This window comes from Lagenorhynchus albirostris, chromosome 8 (genome assembly GCF_949774975.1).
Source record: "Lagenorhynchus albirostris chromosome 8, mLagAlb1.1, whole genome shotgun sequence".
In the NCBI taxonomy this organism is placed as follows: Eukaryota; Metazoa; Chordata; class Mammalia; order Artiodactyla; family Delphinidae; genus Lagenorhynchus; species Lagenorhynchus albirostris.
Window position 1 is genome coordinate 73612442 of NC_083102.1, and position 21903 is coordinate 73634344.

At 39.8% G+C, this 21903-nt stretch overlaps 1 protein-coding gene across 1 annotated transcript in view; it reads left to right on the plus strand.

Moving 5' to 3' along the window:
- Positions 1–21903, plus strand: part of DNAH11 (dynein axonemal heavy chain 11) — a 316107-nt gene that overhangs the window by 118293 nt on the left and 175911 nt on the right. Inside the window, 5 exon segments of the mRNA XM_060157128.1 lie at positions 7768–7899; positions 9717–9877; positions 13215–13371; positions 13489–13634; positions 16515–16631. Of these exon segments, the coding sequence (XP_060013111.1) occupies positions 7768–7899; positions 9717–9877; positions 13215–13371; positions 13489–13634; positions 16515–16631 (713 nt within the window).

Here is a 21903-nt window from a genome sequence, read left to right on the forward strand (position 1 = left end):
ACACTGAGAATTCTTATTTTGAAGAGGAGTTGAACTTTTTCAAGTCTGCTGAGATACTCTTATGGTTTTTCTCTTTTATTCTGTTACTAAGGTGAATTTTTTGAATGCCAAGGCAACTTTGCATTTATGATGTGTTACCATTTATAGATGTATATATTTTTTGCTGGATTCTATTTGCTAATTTGTCCAGAAATTCTGCATTTATATTCATAAGGGACATTTATCTGTAGTTTTCTTTTATTATAATATCTTTGCCAGTTTGGGGATGAGGATTATGCTCCTTAAAAGGAATTGGAAAGTATTGCATTTTCACGTATTTTGTGAAAGAGTTTATTATAAAAATCACTGGTAGTGCTATCTGGGCTTGGGGTTTTCTTTCTTTATAAATTGATTTCTTTTACGTACATGCTGTTGTGTAGCTTTTCTGGTTTCTTTTTTTTCTTGTGTCAGTTTTTGGAATTTCTGTTTTTCAAGGTATTTACCCATTTTTTCCAAGTCCGGGTTTGGCAAGTTACAGCCATCTGGCCAAATCTGGCCCGGTGCCTGTGTGTTTGGTAGTTTTCAGGCTTCACTGGCTAAGTGGTATCATTGTACTAGAGACCTGTACCCCTCAAAGCCCTTTACAGGAAACGGTCATCCACCCCTGATCTACGTTTTCAAACTTAGTGATGTGAGTTGGTCTTCCTATATTGACGTTATCCTTAGCACATCTGGAGGGTCTGGCATCGTGTCCCCCTTTCATTCCTGGTGTTGGTGATTTGTGTTTTCTATCCTTTATTTGTAATCAGACTTTCTATGTGTTTATCAATTTTATTTAAGTTTTCAAAAAACTAATCTTGGATTTTGTTGATTTTCTCTACTGTTTGTTTTGTATTTCACTGAATTCTGCTTTATCTTGATCACTTCCTTGCATCTACTTACTTTGAGTTTAATTTGCCTCTCTTTTTCAAGTTTCTTAAGGTGGGAGCTTTGATTATCAATTCTTATACCTTTTTCTTTTCCCACATAGCATCTGAAAGAAACTTGATAACTTGATGAAGATTATCTACCAGAAACCTACAGAGAAAATCATGCTTAATAGTGAAACCTTAGCATCATTTCCATTAATGTCAGGAATGGGGTAATTATGCTCACTGCCTCTGACATACATTGCTCAATATTGTGCTGGTTTTCGCAATATGACTGAAGGAGAAGTAGGAAACGAACAGTGCAAAGGGAGGTGATAAACTGAGATCCCACAACCCATGACCTGATAGTGTCAGAGAGTGTGGGACCTGGTCTCTTTGGTAATTTTCTTTGTTCTAGCTGAAATGAAAATCCATTGTTTCTGATACTGCTTAAGTTGAAACATTGATGGGTTTCGGGATTAGAGATCTTGTTACTATTGTTAAGAGACCCAGAGAGCATTACTTCTGTGTACGTCCAGATGGAAAGAGGTTGAGGGTTCTGGTAGCTGACTCCCAAAGTGCTGTAGTAGTTACCTTGTAATGTCCACTTCAGTTTGCTGAGCTGAGGACTACATGCTCCAGATCTTAACATTTCTACCGAGGGGCGCTTGCAGCTCCTTTGCTGCTGTGGCTTGGGTGTGCCTAAGATGGGAAATCTGCCATGCCTTGATCCTGGTAAAATTGCAGTGCTTCTGCTACTACAAGGAAAATGTTCTTTCTGTGTAGCCTTATTTAACCTATAGTATTTAGGGACATGTCTCTTTAAGTTCACAGACATAGCCTCTTTATACCATACTGCCGTAGGAGCTGGGTGAGGACAAAATTGAGAATCAACCACCATTATGTATCGGGAACCAGCCCTTCTTTCTGACCTTGAGTATGTTACTGTGTATGCCTGACACCTTCCTTCATGGTGAGCACACCATCGTCCCACCAAGCAAGCTGGTCCTCTTTGGAAGAACGCTGTGGTGTCTTAGACATTTGTAACATATAAACCTCAGTGATCAAGATTCATGTAACTTTCTTGGGAATTGTTTCCGTTGGGAATTGTTTCCGTGTTTATCTAAACATGAGAATTTATAGGAGGGGGATGCCTAGTTACCTCTTTCCGTCCACCGGAATCATTAGAGGTCAACTCTTGTCTGGCCAAGGTGTTCTGTTAATGAATATGTTATCCACATGGGAAACTTTTGGGTTTATAAAGTATACAATAAAATCCTAGAATCCTGTACTACATCCTGGCTCCACCATTTATAACTGTGTGATCTTGGGCAAATTACCTCGTATTCTCATATATAAAATGAGAATAATAATAGTACCTTCCCCACAGAGTTATTGTGATGATTAAATTAGAAATATGTGTATGTATTTATACACAAAGATAGATATTATACACACACATACTATATATATACATGCACACATATATAATAATGCTTGTTAGATATGTTAGCTAGTAAGTGCTCAATAAATGTTAGATCTTATTATCTGCTGATGCCATCAGAGAGGAACTAGATCAATGGCAATGGGGCTGGTGTTCTGCCCTCTGCACCGTCCTCTTGTTAAAATGGAAGGATGGCCTCTGACCTCTGGAGCCTTGTCTCCATCTGTGCTTTGGGTCTCGTCCGCAGGATTTCCGTGACTTCCTTCTCTACTGTGTCTTCAAATTCTTCCACTGGCTCATTCTCATCAGCAATTAAACATCCCCATCTCTCACATTGCTTAAAAACAATACAACCACCAAAAAGTATTCCTTGATGTCACACCTCCTTCCATTTCCTACTCTGTCGCTGGAACTTACATTATAACCAACCCTTTTTTTTTTTTTTTTTTTTGCGGTACGCGGGCCTCTCACTGTTGTGGCCTCTCCCATTGCAGAGCGCAGGCTCCGGACGCGCAGGCTCAGCGGCCATGGCTCACGGGCCCAGCCGCGCCGCGGCATGTGGGATCTTCCCAGACCGGGGCATGAACCCGTGTCGCCTGCATCGGCAGGCGGACTCTCAACCACTGCGCCACCAGGGAAGCCCATAACCAAGCTTTTTGAACTAAATCTCTATACTTACTCATTACATTTTTTCATCCTCATCTCTCTCCAAGAACCATTTCTAATCACTTGACTGAGTATATTTCTGTTTTTTTAACGTTAGAAATACTTCCTTTTCAAATGCCCTCTTCCCTTATATTCATCTTTATTTGAATTCCACTTTTCCACGTACTTCTTGGGTTATTCTTCAGTTTTCTTTCCTTGTTCCTCTTCCTCCTCCTGCCTCTTAACTGTTCCTTGTGGCTCTGACTTAGATCCCTTTTTCTTTCTACCACACCACATATCCCTGGCTAATCTCATCTGCCCTTATGGCTGCTCAGTTTCTGTTGTAATATGCTGGTGACTTTGACCTCCAGCTCAGATCTTTCTCTTGAAGTGGAGTCAGGGGCATATTGGACTTGTGCACTGGAAATTTGACAGGCACGTCCAGCGTAGAATATTCAAAATACATTTACTTTTCTCAAACCCGCTTCTTCAGTGCTTCCCAAGTTCATTAAAAAACACCGACACTCTTCACCAGTTGCTCAGACTAGAAGCCCATTTGACTCCTCTTTCACCTGATACCCGGCCAACCACCAAGTCTCTTCAGTTGCCCTAAATATATTTATTCTTACTGTTTCCTTCGCTACTTTGTTAATAACCTAGTCCCAGCTACTCTTCTCTTGCCATGAGTGTAGCATCCTCTTCTCTGGTCTTTTTTCTCCAATCCTGTTTCCCTCCAATTAATCATACTAGAGGCAGAGAAATCTTTTAGAAACACACATCCGATTATCACCCCACCTCCCTAAACCCTTCACCAGTGTCTTCTTGCCCTTGAATTGAAGTTCAGACCCTCAGAAAGTTGGCCCAGCCCTGCGTGTTTGGGACCCTGCTTCCCTCTACAGCATCCTTACATACCTGGTCTGCTTCTCCGTTTCCCTCTCACCATCCCAGACTTCTTTGAGTTCCCTCCCAGGGCCACCTGCCATATCCTGAGCTGCTTCCTGTGGCTTAAACACTGCCTCCCTGGGAGGGAAACCCCTAAACTCTCTATAGCCTAAATCGTACTCACTCTTTAGTTCTCACCATAAATACCCTTTCCTGTAAGATGTCTTTCCAAGCTCTCGATTAAGCAAGGTCCTATTTCTGTGTGCTGTCATAGTACTTTTGTACTTGCCTTAGCAAAACAATTGTAATTATTTATCTGCATTCCTCATTGGCCTATAAGCTCTGGAAACAGTAACCACATTAGTGTTGTGTGATTGAGGGGATGAGAGAACAAAATGTTGTTCGGGTGTGTATTATTGCTGTCATTCATTTCTTCCTTTGTTTATTCATACGAGTGTTTCCTGAGGACATGCTTTGTGCTGACTGCTATGCTACATGTGGGAGTGTAGTGTTGAATAAGACAGATAAGGACCTTGCTCCTTGAGAGCTTACAGTCAAGCAGAGACAAACAGTAAACAAGGAAGTAAATAAGTGAATGATAAGATACTAGTAAGAACCATGAAGAAAATAAATTAGGAACATGTAGAATAACTGGGTAGGTGGAAATAGGATGGCCAAGGAAGGCTGATCTGAGGAGGTGAACTTAAACTAAGACTTGAATAATGAGAGGAGGCCAGCTCTACAAAGATCAGAGGGAAAATGACTCCACACAGGTGAAACAGTCTCTGTGACCTTGAAGCAGCCATGATGGAGAAACAAAGAGAAGGCCAGGATGGTTGGAGGGATGTCAGGCGGGAAAAGAGTGATGGGAGGTCATGGAAGGCTTTGTGTTCATGGATAGGAGTTTGGACTGTAAGTGAAGATAGGCTTCTTTCTGGTTCAAGATACACCGTACATATGCTCCAGCTAAACCAGGGTGTACCGGGAAAACAGCCACTTGAGTTTCAGAGGTATGTTTTTGACCTGAGATAGACATCCTTGATCCAGTAGAAAATCATATGACGTTTCTTTAATCAAGGGCAAGAATAAGTGCTGATTACATGATAAGGTATATATTTCTTAAAAGCTGCTGAGGAACATTTTATGTATGTCACAGACCATAAACTTGTATGCAGTTACAATATGAATGTATAGTAATTGCTGCCTGATGCCACTGTCCAAATGATAGATATTTTATAACTACTATTTTTGTGTGTGTGGGTACAGAATTTTATTACTTAGAAAAGAGCATCATTGTTTAATCAAGTTTAATCTTGAGAGACAGTGTAAGATCCCCAACATACAATGCTGTCCAGATAATGTTGATGAGCTGTATTTTTAATCATCTGTCACTTGACAGAACTTCTGTAAAAAAGGAATCAATAATGGAGAAATTACAGGGAAGCCCAGACAAGACATTGCTTGTGAAAGCACTTGAAAAATGTTCTTAAGAGACATAAAATATTACTGTTGTTACAACCAACTCTTTCTAACCAAGTACTGGTACCTGGTGTAAGATTTGTGACTCTAAAGACTGGATATCTTGACTGAGATAGAAAATATCCAATGCCAAAGTACCTTCTTTCTAACCAACATGCCTATAAATTTTGTTGAGAAACTTACATGTGTATACGCTATTACTGTTCATTCAGTCATCTACTCAGTACTCAAGCATGCATTGAGCACCTACTTTTCAGTTTTGTTTGTTTGTTTTTTGGCTGTGTTGGGTCTTTGTTGCTGCACGTGGGCTTTCTCTAGTTGCAGTGAGTGGGTGCTACTGTTCATTGTGGTGCACAGGTTTCTCATTGCGGTGGCTCCTCTTGTTGCAGAGCAGGACTCTAGGCGCACGGGCTTGAGTAGTTGCAGCATGCGGGCCCTAGAGCACGCAGGCTTCAGTAGTTGCAGTGCACGGGCTCAGTAGTTGTGGCACACGGGCTTAGTTGCTCCGCGGCATGTGGGATCTTCCCGGATCAGGGCTCGAACCCGTGTCCCCTGCATTGGCAGGTGGTTTCTTAACCACTTCGCCACCAGGAAAGTCTCTGAGCACCTACTTTTCAACAGCTAGTGGCTTTGGGGACAAAGCACTCAGCTAGATGCAGACCTTGCCCTCATGGAACCGAAAATCATGATGAACACTGAACATGGCATACATGAAATAATAATCGCCTCTGCTTTTCTTCTCATGTAACTACATTTTATAGATAGATGTAGGATATTGAAAGTAGAATATACAACAACAGCTATACGGCTGTTGTATATGCTGAATGTCTAAAGTATGTATTTTTTATTCCTTTGAACCACTTATTCATTGTGTTTGATTTTAAGTCTCTCTGGAATACTTTCTGCATAACTACCATTTGTCCAACTTGAAAGTGGTGGGTGGATTGATCTTGTGGAGGCTGGTACAGGAAATCTATGCGATGTGATCAGTAAGAACTCAGGCTCTGAAGTCAGAGTGTCTGGATTTGAATTCCCCCTGCCCTGTTTAGCAAGTGTGGTTAACATGCCTACGAGTCAATTTTCTCATCTGCAAAATGAGGATAACAGATTGTTGTGAAGATGACATGAGGTGATACCGACAGTAATCCTAGTTAGTGCCGGGCACATTGCAGACTCTGATTTAATGTGAATTGTGCGTGCTGCGGTTATGCCATCCTGCCTGCCTTCTCCATGCTTACTGTGATTATAGAATCTTCTCCAGTGCAGCTGCACAGCCGCCTCTGGGCAGTCTGCATTGTTTGGTGTTTTCTGGAATGTGGTAATAGTAGTATAGGGAATATGTTTGTGACAGTAGGTACAAAGGTTTGAGAGCCTTTGATGATATGATATGTTCACTTGCAACCAGTTCTTTCAGGATCTAACAGTTTGTCATCGACTATTCTTTGCAGAACTAAACAGGAAAGGGGACAGTGTAGTTTTACAATATGATACCCTGGAATAAGGCAGAATTTTGTTGTTTGTTGTTAATAAGCTTTGAGTAAGACAGGAATGTTTTATGTAAATAAGCATGCTAACAAAATGACCACCTAAGAGTATCCTTCAGAACTTTCTGGCCACAATTAACAGTAAGATATATTTTATATCAGATCAAGTTTACACACATACGTATACACTCCAGTATGAAACTGAAATAAACTCTCACAAAACATTACATATTCTTACTACTGTAGTGCAGCATTTTTATTTCTTTCTATTCCATGTCATTCCATTCCATTGCATTCCTTTCCATTCTAGGAAAAGAGACCAGTAGTTTGAAAACTATTGATCTCAGAAATTGGTGGGCAAGACAATTCTTGTTTAGACAAGAATAGGGGTATGAATAAGAATTAAGTGGGTTAGTCATCACCTGTACTGTTTAAATCTTTTTTCAGTTATTATCCTATATCCCATGCAAAAACACACGAACAAAACCCAAAACCAACCAAACAAAACAGCGCTTGGTATTTAGTTCTTCTTATACTTTGACAGACATGAACTCAGTTTGATCTTTTAAAATTTTGCAGTCATTTCTCTTCCAGCAAAGTCGCAGACCAGATCGTGGTTACATGGAGAGTGAGTTCAGTGCAGCCAAGAAACTTTGCTTCTCCCTCTGGCTTTGTCATTACTTCCAGGTTGACTTGTCTTCTCTGAGTCTCAGCTCAGAAGGTGGAGGGGGGGAGGGGCAGTAATAATATTTATTCTATTTAAATTAAGTAATTTAATTAAATCCCTCCCTCCTGCTCCTACCCCCAGGGTGGTTTGACAGCCAGCTGGGACAATGTATTTGAAATAGTTTTGTAAACTAAAGGGACTTTTACAAATATAAAGACTGTTGAGCTGTAAGATTCTGTATTTGTAACTATTACCTCCTTTAAAAAATATGCCTTCTAGATTTCTCAGTTGAATACACTGATTGCACTTCTGCTGGGAGAACTTCTACCTGGAGACAGGCAGAAGATCATGACAATTTGTACCATAGATGTCCATGCCAGAGACGTGGTGGCAAAACTTATTTCTCAGAAGGCAAGTTATTTGTAGAAATTTCATGTGTTTTTTGCTGTTTCCTGAAAGTGGTATTTATTATCAAGAGTACTTCTAAGAAAGTCATTTTTTTTTTTAAGGTTGTATATTTTAATTAGTCCTAAGAAGCTGAGTGCATTTACTTTGAGTATTTTTTATTTGGGTTAGCGAATATATTATCCTCATGAGAGTTGTCCCAAGTGATATCCCAAAGGGTTTGGCCAAGTCAGGAGCCTCTAATTCAGATCATCCAAAAATTAAGTCAGGATGGAGGAACCACAGGAAGTCACGTGTTCATTTCCCTGTCTTCCGGCTTCTCTACACATAATTATCCATTGGCCTGTGATAACCACCACTGTGGCTTATCCAGCCAGGAGCAGTAAGATTGTGTACGACCTAAACCATCTCTGTGTGCTTTTGATTATTTTCCTTTTGAAGAAAGAGAAATGTTGGCCACCCCTTGTCTTTTCCATTCAAAGCTAAATTACTTTCTTTAAGGAAGTTATTTTCTAATCCTTTCAGTGTAACCTTCTTATCTCTTTAAAAAGTCCACGTGTCTCTTAGATACCGGCAGTGTTTAGTGCGGAAGGAGAATCTCTCACCCTTTTTCCAAAATACAGTGCTACTTAAATACACTGTTCACTTGTCTAGTGAACAAAATTGACATACCATGCCCATAACCTACTTCTTCCAAATCCCTTTTGTTTTTTGAGGGTGGCATTTCCTTTCACAATTTGAATGCATGCTTGTATTGTGAGATGTTTGCTGTTGTTTTTCTAGTTCCTTCTCAACTTATTAAAATCAAAGTGAATTTTAATTCTCTTCACAAAGTGCTAGCAAATGCTTCCTTATGTAAGCAAAAAGTTTAAAAAAAAAAACTTCTTGATCCAGGTTCAGGACCATCAGTGAAGAATGTTGCTTAATTGCTAATCTGAAACTGATCCTTGCAAAACACGATTACCATGTATTCTCATTTTGATGATGAGCCATTGATAACTACTCTTTGAATATGACCTTGCATATTTTATTATGTTTTATCAGTGGTGATTTGCTTGCAGCAGGATAAATTTTGATTTAAAATATGTTCTTTATTTTGTACTTAAAGAGGTAGAGACTGTCTAATTCCTGCTCATTTGGTATGCATAAATATGCAATGTCGAGACTTATGTAGATATCGGACAAATGAGTAGATAATAATTTTGGTAACTTCCAGTGATTCCTAAGAAACCCTTGGGTCAATTGGATTTTGAAAGAGACTGGAATTATTTTTTCAAACTGGGAAAATAATGGATAGAATTGAGTAAAATAAGAAGGAATAGCAACGAAAAAACCACTGTTGTTTGGTTTAATGAAAAATGACGTGGAAATCTCTACCAAAAGCAGAACAGTTTGAGAATGGACTTGGTTGAAAGTATAGTTTATTTATACCTCTGACATGCAGAAATAATGGATTATGTGCTATTTTAATACAGAGTGTATTTTTCCATCTGATTTCAGTAATAATGAATATAAAGTCACAAAAGTGATCAAATCACCTGGGGTGATTCATAAAAGGGGAAAAAGCATTGCTTCAACAAATTGATGTTGTTTTACAGTAATAGGCTTCTTAAAATGAAGACGTTTATTACACACGTATTTCTGATTAAGTATTCAACCATCTACATGCAATTACAATTTGCAGTAGCATATAAGAGACTTACCTTTTGTGAGATTTTTTAAGAGTAAAATGCGACTCAACCGAGTTGATTAGATTAATAGATTACATTTGTGGCCTTAAAACTATCAGCGTCCCGTGTGTGATCATCATGTGATGTTTTTAGGTCGTCACTCCCCACGCTTTTGCTTGGCACTCTCAACTTCGTCATCGGTGGGAGGACACCCAGAAACATTGCCTCGTTAATATTTGTGATGCCCAGTTGCAGTACTTCTATGAGTATTTAGGAAACAGCCCTCGACTAGTGATCACTCCTCTAACTGACAGGTAACAATGATAAGTTGGAGTTAGATGGGAAAAACCAAGCCAAAAGTTCCCCAGCATGGGTAAAGATGTCTGAGATTGAAAATAAAGGACTGTGAGAAAATGATGAACAAATTGCGAAACTGTATGAAAGCAGAATGTAAATGCACTAATTGAGTGACATAGCAAATGTTGGTGTTAGAGACGCGTTAAAGAGAACCAGATTAGAAAAGCAGAATTACAGACGCTATGGGGTGTCCACATCATGAAATCATGAGCAGTTAATATGGCTCAAGGCAGCATCTTTGATCTCGGAGTCCATTCTCTCTGGTTATTTATGGCTAACACCCTGTTATTAGAAGTGTAAAAACTGCCTCCCTTTATTAGAAGTGTAAAAACGGGAACTGCCCGTATTGAATTCATTTTTGAAGGATTACATACAGTGAAAGGAAGAAAAGAACAGAAATGATTCCATCAGATACAGTACTTCTGAAGCACTGTGCTGAGAACTGTCCCAGTGTCAAGCAGGTAGGGTTCCTGCTCTCTCAGAGCACACTTTCTGGGGAGTGTGGTGTGTGAGTGGCTGGGAATGAAGAGGAACAGTAAACAAATTAACGAAGTTGTGTTAGGTGGTAATATATGGTGTGACAAAAATAAAACAGGATGATAGGTTAGAAAACATCTTGAAGGGAGAGCCTGCTATAGATTGTATGAAAGGACATTTGAGCCAAGACCCAAATGGTAACAAGGAGCCAGCTATGCACACATCCTGGGCCAGAAAGTTACAGGCAAAGACAAGTACAAAGTTTCTGAGATGGAAAGGAGCTTGGCAGGTTCAAGGGGTAGACACAGAGCCCAGAGTGGCTCAAGCCTGTCAAGGGAGCAAGGGATTCTTAAACGTTCGTTGCCACTTGACTCCAAGTTAATAGATACACACGGTCAGAATGTTGTAGCGGTAAGGATATGTCACATTGACGTGAGATTCTTTGTTTGTATTCCAACCTCTGCTGAATTATTTGGTGGGAGAAAGCATATTTAGTCCTTGGTATTCATGAAAGAGAAATCACACCTCAAGATCATGTGCGTGTTCCCAGTTATCCAGTTACCACGATGCCGTATACTTTTATCTGGGAACGGAAGGGCAGACGGTTGCAAGTCTGTCTGTCGAGCTGGGTAGTGGTGGCCCTGGGAGGCTGATGGATTTCCCTCACTAGCTTTGTGATCTTTCTTGCACACACTAATCTGCTCGTGATGTTGTCCTTGATAAATCGTATGGCTTCTGCAATTGTTTCTCTAATTCAGTTCCCTTTAACTCGTCTCTAACTAAAAGTCAGTGTTCACTATCTTAATTAGTTAATTTATGTACTGCTTTCAGGGTGAGAGATTAAACTTTGTAGCTTGACAAAATCGCTTGAAGAGTCAAAACTGCAAATGCCAGAGTCTGCTGTATACGTGCCCTTGCACATAGAAAAGGGGGTGGGGAGAGGCACAGCATACAGGAGAAATGGGGAAGAGGCATTTTTTAAAATTACCGGTGTGTGAGGCCAATAGCTTATTAACTTTTTAATTTAAAGACCACTATGTGGTTTATTTGGAAGTGAAAAGGAAGATGAATGTTCCTTTTATAGAGTGAATAGGGCTGTATAAGATGTTCGCACTATGTACATTTCTTTCCCATTTCATTCTTTGGATTGTTTACTAATTGTTTACATTAACACAATGCTGCCTTTCAAACACTTTCACTATGTCTTGTTTGATGCCGACCTTCCCCTTGTGTGGTAGACTAGACAGAGAGCATTTCCTTCTCCCCTATGTGGGAAGGTTCAGAGAACCAAGTCAACCAAGCTTGTAACTGAGAGACTTGGGCTGGAACACAGGTGGATTGGTTTGGGGGTGCTAAGCTGCTGTTCCAGAGAGACCCAGAATATAAGTCCTTCGATAACATGGCAGCTGGGGTCTCAGTTGTGTGACATTCCCGAGGAGGATGGTCCAGCTGTATAGGCTTCTGGGTGGCCGACATGCTGCCCGTGGTTTGCACGTTTGTTTCAGCCAGTGGGAAAGGGGAAAACGTCTCAAAGGAGGCATCCCAGGGTTAGCACACTAGTTTCAGTACATAGCATGTTGGCTGGAGCTTGGTCACTTGACTGCTCCTGGCTGGAAGGCAGGGAGGAAACGTAGTCTGCAGCATATAGGTGGTCCTATGTCAGGCAAAACTTGGAACCACAAGAAAAGATTAATAGGGGATAGTCTGCACCATAAAAAGTGCTATAATTCCTAGTCCAGGGGTCTTTCAATTCCATATTCATTGTAAGATGCTCTGAAACGTGATGGCTGTAAAATACAGAAACACTCTCCATTTCCATAAGTAACTGCTTCTGTCTGCATAGTACTTTGGATTTTTTAAGGCATTTACCTTTGGCCTTCTTAGCAGTCCATTGCCCTCACCACCTGGGCACCGTGTTGGGTTGGCTTTCTTAATAAAGTCCTACAATAAACCTCATTTCATGGAGGAGAAAACTGAGGCATGTTGATGTCAGAAATGTAATTTAAGATTATCTGATGAGTGGCAGAGTAGACACTAGTCCTGGGTCTTCCGTGTGTGTGTCTTCCCACTAGATCCACTGTCTGTACTAAGACAAAAATAATTCATGAGTCTGCAGAAACCTCATGTTAGGTCCTCACCGTTTATTAGTTTTCCTTCTTTTACAAGTATTAAATTCTGTCTTTGCATAATTTTCCTCAGTCTAAGAACCTCTGAATCTTTCCTGCAAAAATAAGTGTTATCATAATCTAAACACACGTAGCGACACGTTCAAAATGAATTCCTGAATACATTTTAACGTAATAAATTCTTATCTTTGTTATATTTGCTTTTTACAGTGAAATAGGTATATATTATTTGCATACTCTGTATGTTTACATATCTCATCTCAATGTATTTATTAAATAACAGTTTAATGCAGTTAGTGTTTCATTCATTCATCATCCAAGATATCTATTTTTCTTTTATAAACAATAGTTTGAGATGTCTGCCGTATTAATAATATGTTTACCTAGAAATATCAGAAATTCAAGGGCATTGCAAATTAAGTGTCATTTGTATTCAAATATGCAGCTCTTAGGAAATGAGACAAATAAAGCAGTACATTCTTCTCTGTTACTTTTAAACAGCCAAACTAAAATTAAATTTGATATTATCCTGACTCTTACCATGAACGAATCAGAGATGTGTCAGTATTTTGTGTTACAACCAGATTCTTAGACCATGACTTCTTAAACTTTAAAAAAAATTGGATTGTCCCTTACATCTTCTAGGAATCTCATAGAAGATCGTAATATTTGTGTTTTCTTTTGCTTAAAGGTGTTACATTACTTTAACTCAGTCACTTCATCTCACCATGAGTGGGGCTCCCGCTGGCCCGGCTGGTACAGGGAAAACAGAAACCACCAAAGATCTTGGCCGTGCCCTGGGCATGGTGGTTTATGTATTCAACTGTTCTGAGCAAATGGACTACAAAGTAAGTTAGTTATAAAATGATACATCCTAACAATATTATTCCTGTCCTGGAATGAGTCAAACTAATAGCTAAAAACCCTTTTCTGTTACATTCTTAATGCCTCACTCCATCATTAAGTCCATAGGAAATATCTATAAGGGATTGGTGCAGACAGGAGCTTGGGGCTGCTTTGACGAGTTCAATCGAATTTCTGTGGAAGTTCTCTCCGTGGTGGCAGTACAAGTGAAGATGATACACGATGCCATCAGAAACAGGAAGAAGAGGTGAGCGGCGTGTAGCTTCTTCCTGTTCTTACAAGTAGAAAGAGAACCTTAGAGCAATGCGGGAGACCTCATCTTCACAGTCTCCAGCTGCCTCTTCCTGTCCCAGGAGATGGATAAAATGAGAGAGACTGGTTAATTGTGAAGAATTATTTTGAATAACCTCCTGTGTTTTAGCCGTGTTTTTTAAGTGTTCATTACAACAAAGGTGTATCACATACTTTAATCGGTGGAAGAATAAGCACCCTCTACAACACGAAATCCAGTTTTCAATTCTCAGTCCTGATCTTACTTGACCTTCAGCAGCATTTGACACAGTCACTCCCTCCCTTCTGCATGACACGCTTTCTTCACATCGGTTCCAGGACTCTACATCCTCCCGGTTTTCTCCCACCCTCAGGGCTGCTTCTTTGCTGATTTCTTCTCATCTATAAAATGGGGAGAAGTACAGTACCCACCTTATGGATTAAAGTGAGAATTAAATGCAGAACGCTTGGGCAAGTGCCTGACACATAGCACCATGTCAGTGTTAGCTATTATTTTTTTATTATTATTTCCTGACCTATTAATGTTGAATGTCACAGGCCTCAATCTTCAGGTGTCTTCTTTTCTCTATCTCTACTTGTTCCCTTGGTCATTTCATTTAGTCACGTGGCTTTCAATACCATATCGATGGTGCTGGCTACCAGCTGCCCAGACCTCCTTTCTGTGATATCTAGACTTACATATACAATGTCAGCAGTTGTCTTGGGGCATCTGAAGACTCCATTTGATGTCTCATTGGCCTCTCATATTTAATATAGCCAAAGTCGAAATCCTGGTCTTTCCACTAACGCTTGCTTTGTTAGTTGCCCCGTCCCAGTAGAATACACCCCCACATTCTTCCAGTTATTCGGGCCAAAACATTTCCAGATGGAGCTAGAACCTAATCGCTTCCCTACTTGGTGCCGCACTCTGAAAGACAAAACATGGTGCTTAGGGTTTGATGGCTTCATTTGAGAAATCAGTATTATAATACCCAGTTGTAGTTTTCTTTGTAACATTTTTGTGTACAGTGAAATCTCATGTATCTGGCCTACCCATTGACTCCCATTTCTTAGGGTATTTTGCTCAGTTAGCTGTCTTATCCATAAGAACATGTCAGTCTCCCATCAGGGGAAGATCATCCAGCCCTTTCAAACTGTGAACCTATTACAGAAGTTTGCAGTTATTGTAGATACATCTGGGTATTTCTACCTTCTAGAAAAATTCTCAGTCCTTCCACCACATGGCTCTGGGAAACCAGTTTCCTGTGACCAGATGTCTGCTGCCTTAACTACCCCTGATCTAATGTCATGTTACAGAAGTTAGATTCTTCGCCTTTGATCCCCAGACATACTTGATTTAGCTTTTAGTCAAAATCTTCTTATTTGATGTAACCCAGGTGCCTTTGAGGCCATCCTTTCTTACAGAGATTGAGATAACTGATCAATGCAAGGATTTCTGAAAATTTCCAACCATGCTTCTCAACAGTCTCCATGTCTGCACGTATGTGAGTTGTACCTGTTCATCATCATGCTAGCCCATGTGCAAACTGCTAGGCTCCTTCATGAGTTCATGAGTTTTATTACATTCTCTTTCCACTCAAGGATTTAAAAGATGGGACGGTGCCTCACCCACAAAGCTTTCCAGCATCTTGCTGGCTCTGCCCCCTTGAGGTCCATGCCTCTGGCTTATGGCTGTCCCTGCTCTGTTTAGTGGAAGAGTGCTCAGCTACCCTGCTGCCCTAGCCACCTGCCAGGCCTGTTTGCCTTCCCCAGCCTGATACTCTGAGAATGAAGATTTCTCCATTCTTACCTTGACTAAACACAATCCACCTTCTCTTCATTGTCAAGCATCTAAGAAACTCTTAGTCCTAAAAGCTGTGGCTGTCTCTTTTCCCTCCCTAGTCCGTGTTGGAGGCCCAGCTCCTTAACCGCTTTAGCCCTTCCCTTTCTCAACAGGAGAACGCCTTCTGTTTGTCTCATTTCCCTCCATTTGGAATTTTCTTTCCACATGTCCTTCAGTTTGGCTCCTACTGCCCTTTACCGTTCCATTGCCCTGGCCATCAACAGGCTAATGGCCCTTTCAAAGCTTTCTGAAAATCCTTTACTGCTTCTCCAATACCTTCAAGTCATGACAATAGCCGTAGTCATAGCTAGCATCTGTTGAGTATTTACCAGGCCCTAGGCACTGTACTCTTAGCCATTTATATGCATAATCTCTTTTAATCCTCATGTAATCCAATAAGGTAGGTAATATCATTATCCTCCATGCTTTTTCTTTTTTATTAGATGAGGGAATGGAATATGCATAAAGTGATACAGCTGGTCTCTGAATGCTCCCAGTCTGGCCCCAGAGCTAGCTGTCACAAGCACCACACTCATCTGCCTCTCAGTGGTGGTCAGTAGATATTTGTTGACTAAATGGGAGGGAAGGAGAGATGGAGGGTGAGCAAATGGACAATATAACAACAGAACAAGGAGTCCCTTTCTCCTCTTAGCATGGACATTCTGCATCTGTACCGTATCCCATTCAAGAAACTGCAGCCCATGTTGAAGGCAAAAATGGCATCACCTTTCATTAACTGTTAAAGTAGTCAAGTCCTCATTTTTATATTCTAGCATACTGCAGCCATGCTGAAACACAAAGGAATACTTGCCATACTTGTAATTCCTTTGGGGGAAGGGAATGTATTTTTAATAAACACTCTTCAAAATATGTATGCTTATGAATTTTAAAGAAAATTACACAGCATAAACAGCTTCCTAATAATAATTTGCATTTTGCATTGGTTTGCATTTGTCAATGTGCATTCATATTCAGTGAACACATTTAATTCCATCAACATTCTTTTTCTGGTAGATTTGTATTTCTTGGGGAAGCTATCACACTGAAGCCATCAGTTGGAATATTTATTACTATGAACCCAGGATATGCTGGTCGAACCGAATTACCGGAAAATCTCAAAGCTCTTTTCAGGCAAGTGTTATGCTTTGTGGGTTAGCATCTGGAGCACTCATGTCACCTAACGTTGCTGGTTTGCACTGTTAAATGATTTGTTTTTACTTGGGAATTTCTGTGGAAAACCCTTTATTATATCTTTGGGATCCCTTTATAGAGAGAACTTTCACCATGATAAATTAATTCTTTTGAAATATGAAACCAGGACTGAAAATCATTCCTTAAAAGTTACATAGTACATTTGAACATTTAATACTAGCTCTTTTGTCATGATATTTTTATGATAAATATAATCTTCACAAACTACAGAATATTTGGAAAATATGGAAACGAATAAAGAAAACGTTACCACTTTACCACCCAGAAATAATGATTGTTGTATTTTTATCTAGTCTCTTATAATTCCTGTTTTATGAGGTTAAGATATTAGGTTAGATTTTCATTAATTCTCATTTAATATGTTGACATAAGTAGTTCGTCATATTATTGAAAATTCTTTGGAAATACCATTTTTTGTAGCTCCAAAATGGTCTCTCCCAGGGCTCCTCCATAATTTTCTTAACCATCCCCTGTTGTCTGACATGGAGGGCTTGTGGTTTTCTTTTTAGTTTTTTATGATCATAAAGTAGCCAGCCGTACACATCCCTTCACATGAAGTGTTATCCTTATTTCAGGTTATTACCCAGAATAGATTCCTACATGTAGAATTACTTGGTGACTGATTAAAATCTTGATCGATGATCTGCTTTCCAAATGTACTCTGACAGTTTATATGCTTATTAGCAGTCTGTCAGAGAACTTGTGCTGTTGTATAGAAACCTGTTCTGATTTAAATCAACTTTGTTCAGGTGTAATTTCATGTAATAAAATGCACCCACTTAAGTATCCAGTTGGTGAAAACACTACCACAATCAAGATATGGAATGTTTCTGACACCCCCAGACATTCTCTTGTGCCTCTTTGAAGTTAAGCCCTCACATCACTGATGTCCTTTCTGTGACTCGAGGTTAAATTTGCCTTTTCTAGAGTTCCTGTAAACGAACCCCTACCGTATGTACCTGTTTGTGTTGTCTGCTTCCCTTGAACATTGTGGTTTGGGGATTCATCTGAGTTGTCCAGCATATCACTAGTTCCTTCCTTTTTGTTGCTGATGAGCATTCTATTGGAGAGACATACTACAATTTATTTATCCATTCACTAGTTGATGGACATTGTTTCCAGTTTGGGGCTGTTATGAATAAAGCTGCTATGAACATTCATGTACAGTCTTTGTGTGAATATATGTTTTCTTTGGGGTAGATATCTATGAATGGAATTGCTAAGTCACATGGCAGGTGTACGTTTGACTTTATTAGAAGCTGCCAATATGGTTTCCAAGATGGCTGTACCCTTTTACACCCTTACCACTAATGTATGAAAATTTCTGCTGCTCTACATTCTTGTCAAAACTTGGTATCATCAGTCTTTTTAGTTTTAGAGAATCTGATAGATAGGTAGTGGTATGTCATTGTGGGTTTAGCTTGCATTTCCATGATGGTAAATAATGTTGAAAATCTTTACATTTAACTTACTGACCATTCCCATACCCTCTTTTGTGAAGTGCTGTATTCTGCATACAGTTTCTTTTTTTTTTTTTTGCAATACGTGGGCCTCTCACTGTTGTGGCCTCTCTCGTTGCGGAGCACAGGCTCTGGACACGCAGGCTCAGTGGCCATGGCTCACGGGCCCAGCCGCTCCACGGCATGTGGGATCTTCGCAGACTGGGGCACGAACCCATGTCCCCTGCATCGGCAGGCGGACTCTCAACCACTGCGCCACCAGGGAAGCCCTCTGCATACAGTTTCTTTGTTAAATACACATATTGCAAATATTTTTCTCTCAATTTGTGGCTTGCCTTTTCGTTTTCTTAATGGTGCCCATCAAAGATAAAAGTTTTAAGTTCAATAAAATATTATTCATCAATTTGTTTCATGGTTTTTAAAAATATCCTGTTTAAGAACGCTTGACTCGCCCCAGGTTGCAAAATTTTTCAACTATGTTTCTTTTAGAAGTTTTTTTTTTAATAGGTTTTATATGGATCCCCCCCTTCTTTTTGTTAATGTGCTAAACTGTACTCATTGATTATTCAAATGCTAAACAATTCTTCAACGTTGTATTCCTGGGATAAACTCCACTTGGTCAGGAGATATTATTTTATATGTATTGTCGGATTCAATATGGTACTATTTTGTTGAGGATTTTAAAATTGATGTCATGAGGGACATTGCTCTGTAGTGTGCTTTCTTGTCATATCTTCATCTGGTTTTGGCATCAGGGTAATGCTGACCCCATGAATGACTTGACATACGTTCCCTTCTCTGTTTTCTTCAGAGTTTGTGTAGGATTGGTATTATTTAGCCCCTAAATATTTGATAGAATTAATCAGTGAAGCCATTCACCCATTTGGGCTTAGATTTTTCTTTGTGGGAATCGTTTTAGTGATCAATTAAATTAATAGATACAGAGATTTTCCAGATTTTTTTCTTCAGTTAGTTGTGATGATTTGCATCATTTAAGGAATTTCTCTATGTTATCTAAATTGTTGAATTTATTGGCATTAATTTGTTCATAATATTCTCTTATTATCTCTGGTGATGTCCTGAGATCCATGTCTGGTAAGGGTAATTTGTGTCTTCTCTCCCTTTGTTTCCTTGATGAGCTAGAGGCTTATCAGTTTTACTTTTTAAGAGTTCTTTCGTGTTTACAATATGTGTCTTTGTTCACGGTCTACCTTCAAAATAATATGCTACTTCACATATAATGTAGGAACCTCTGTAGTTTTTAGTGTGATGTCTTTAAATTCTTTTAAGCTTAAAATTTGCTTGTCTGTCCATCTAGATGTTTAAGCATATTTCATTTGTATTCTCTTTTAATTTTTATATTATGACTTTTCAAATGTACTTCATCTGTTAAGGGCTTATTTTGGTAAGTAGCATGAAATGAGTATTTAAACAGAATTCTTTTCCGTTATAGTCAATTATTCTAGCAACTTTTAGTGAACATCTTCCTTTCCTCATAAAATAGCTTTCTCTCTAGCATAGCAATTTTATAATGTCCATTTTCCTTGAAAAAAACATTCTAGAGAATAACTATCCTAGAAATAAATGTAATGATTATAGAATATTTTCATTTGAAAATTGTTCATCTCTGCAGTACTTTTACATTTGTATACGGTTCATCTTGCATCAATACATGTTTTCATTTGGGTCTTAAAATTGGGAATTATTTTGTGAAGTTTTCATAAATTTGGTTTAAGTAAGTGCAGACTCATTTGTGTATGGGGGTCAGGACTGGTGTCAGCAAAGTTTGAAGGACAACTGGGTGATGAAAGTAATGTTCATGAGCGGAAGCAGCATGCCTGAGCCTTGAGAGTATCATGACCCCCCCCATGTGGCCTCAGCTGTGTGCTTGTACTGCTCAGAACCTTAGTCTGCACCTCAGTACAGTACAGATAAGAAGAGTAGCCACATCAAAGAGTTGAGAGAACTGAGTGAGAGTGCCTGAAAAGCTTTTGGCATCCCTTATGGTATGAAGAATACTCATTGAATATCAGTTGTCAGTGTTAGTGGAAGTACCAGTGAAGTAAATATGCTAGCCTCTTCCCTCCCCTATTTACATAAAAAACTGTGGGAAAAAATGTGAGGCTACTTTAGGTAGAAGCAGTGAATAACATAGATCCAGAGACTCAGGAATGTTTAGGATAAAATTAGATAGGCTTGCAGTAGACTGTAATAATATTTACAAAAAATAGATGGGTAAATATTACTGGAAAAGTCTAAAATGACAGACTTATTTACTCTGGCTCCTTCTTTGCACTGGACTTCAGTTGAGTGGAAGTTTTTCAAATGTTGCTTTTTTTTTTTTTTGCGGTACGCGGGCCTCTCACTGTTTGTGGCCTCTCGCCTTGCGGAGCACAGGCTCCGGATGCGCAGGCCCAGCGGCCATGGCTCATGGGCCCAGCCGCTCCGCGGCACGTGCGATCTTCCCGGACCGGGGCATGAACCCGTGTCCCTTGCATTGGCAGGCGGACTCTCAACTGCGCCACCAGGGAAGCCCTCAAATGTTGCTTTTAATGGTAATTGTCCTGCGAAAACTTTTTGGAAGTCTCCCTCCAAAAGGAAGGGAATTTGAAAGTTATGTTTTGATAAATTTTCAGCTTAAAAGTCTAACCAAGCTGGCCACAGGCAGTGTTGGAGATGGCTGGTATGCGCTTGAAAGCGCTGATGGTTAACTTTTTGTTGCTGTTGTTGTTTAATTTTTTTAATTTATTAATTTATTTATTTATGGCTGTGTTGGGTCTTCATTGCTGCACGTGGGCTTTCTCCAGTTGCGACGAGTGGGAGCTACTCTTCACTGCGGTATGTGGGCTTCTCATTGCAGTGGCTTCTCTCGTTGTGGAGCATGGACTCTAGGAGTGCAGGCTTCAGTAGTTGTGGCACTCAGGCTCTGTAGCTCTGGCAATGGGCTTAGTTGCTCCACAGCATGTGGGATCTTCCCGGACCAGGGCTCGAACCCGTGTCCCCTGCATTGGCAGGCGGATTCTTAACCACTGCGCCACCAGGGAAGCCCAGGAGCTGATGGTTAACTTTTCATGAATTTTGTGAGGTGGCTGTAAAGCACAGGTACTAATAAAAAAACAAATTATATAAACTTTTGATTAACATCTATTAAAGACAAAGGTGATAAGCATTCAAACTCATGATTTCCTAATTAGTTTACCAATTCTTGCGCTCTTAGGGTACTTGTGTCTATTGTGTCTGTATGGTGGTGTACAACCTCACATCTCGTGCCAGCTGCAGGTTTAGTGACACCGTGTTGGTAGATTGAAATCAGCCACGGTGGAGGTATTGATTCCATGGAAGTCAGCAAACATTATTTTTTGGAGAGCCAGTTGTTGTTAACTGTTCACCAGCACAGCACTGGCCACAAATAAAGGCTGGTCTCTAAGCACAAAACATCACTCATCTTTGTGCAGTGATAACTTAAAATGGAAGTTTACCGATTGTACCCACAGATTTCCCTTCAGCTCCTACACCCGTGCTTATGCCATTTGCATATTTTCCACCTTTTTCTATGTGTCTAGTAACTCCTGGGCATTTTTTAGTTGAAGTGAAGGGTCTTGTTAGCTATGATTGACAGAGGTAATTGTGACCTGCTTGGGAATGGTTAGAATGTTGGTACACATTAATCACTGGGTTTCAGCCATTTGTACTTATTACCTTATTGCATTTTAAAACAAAATTTCATATTT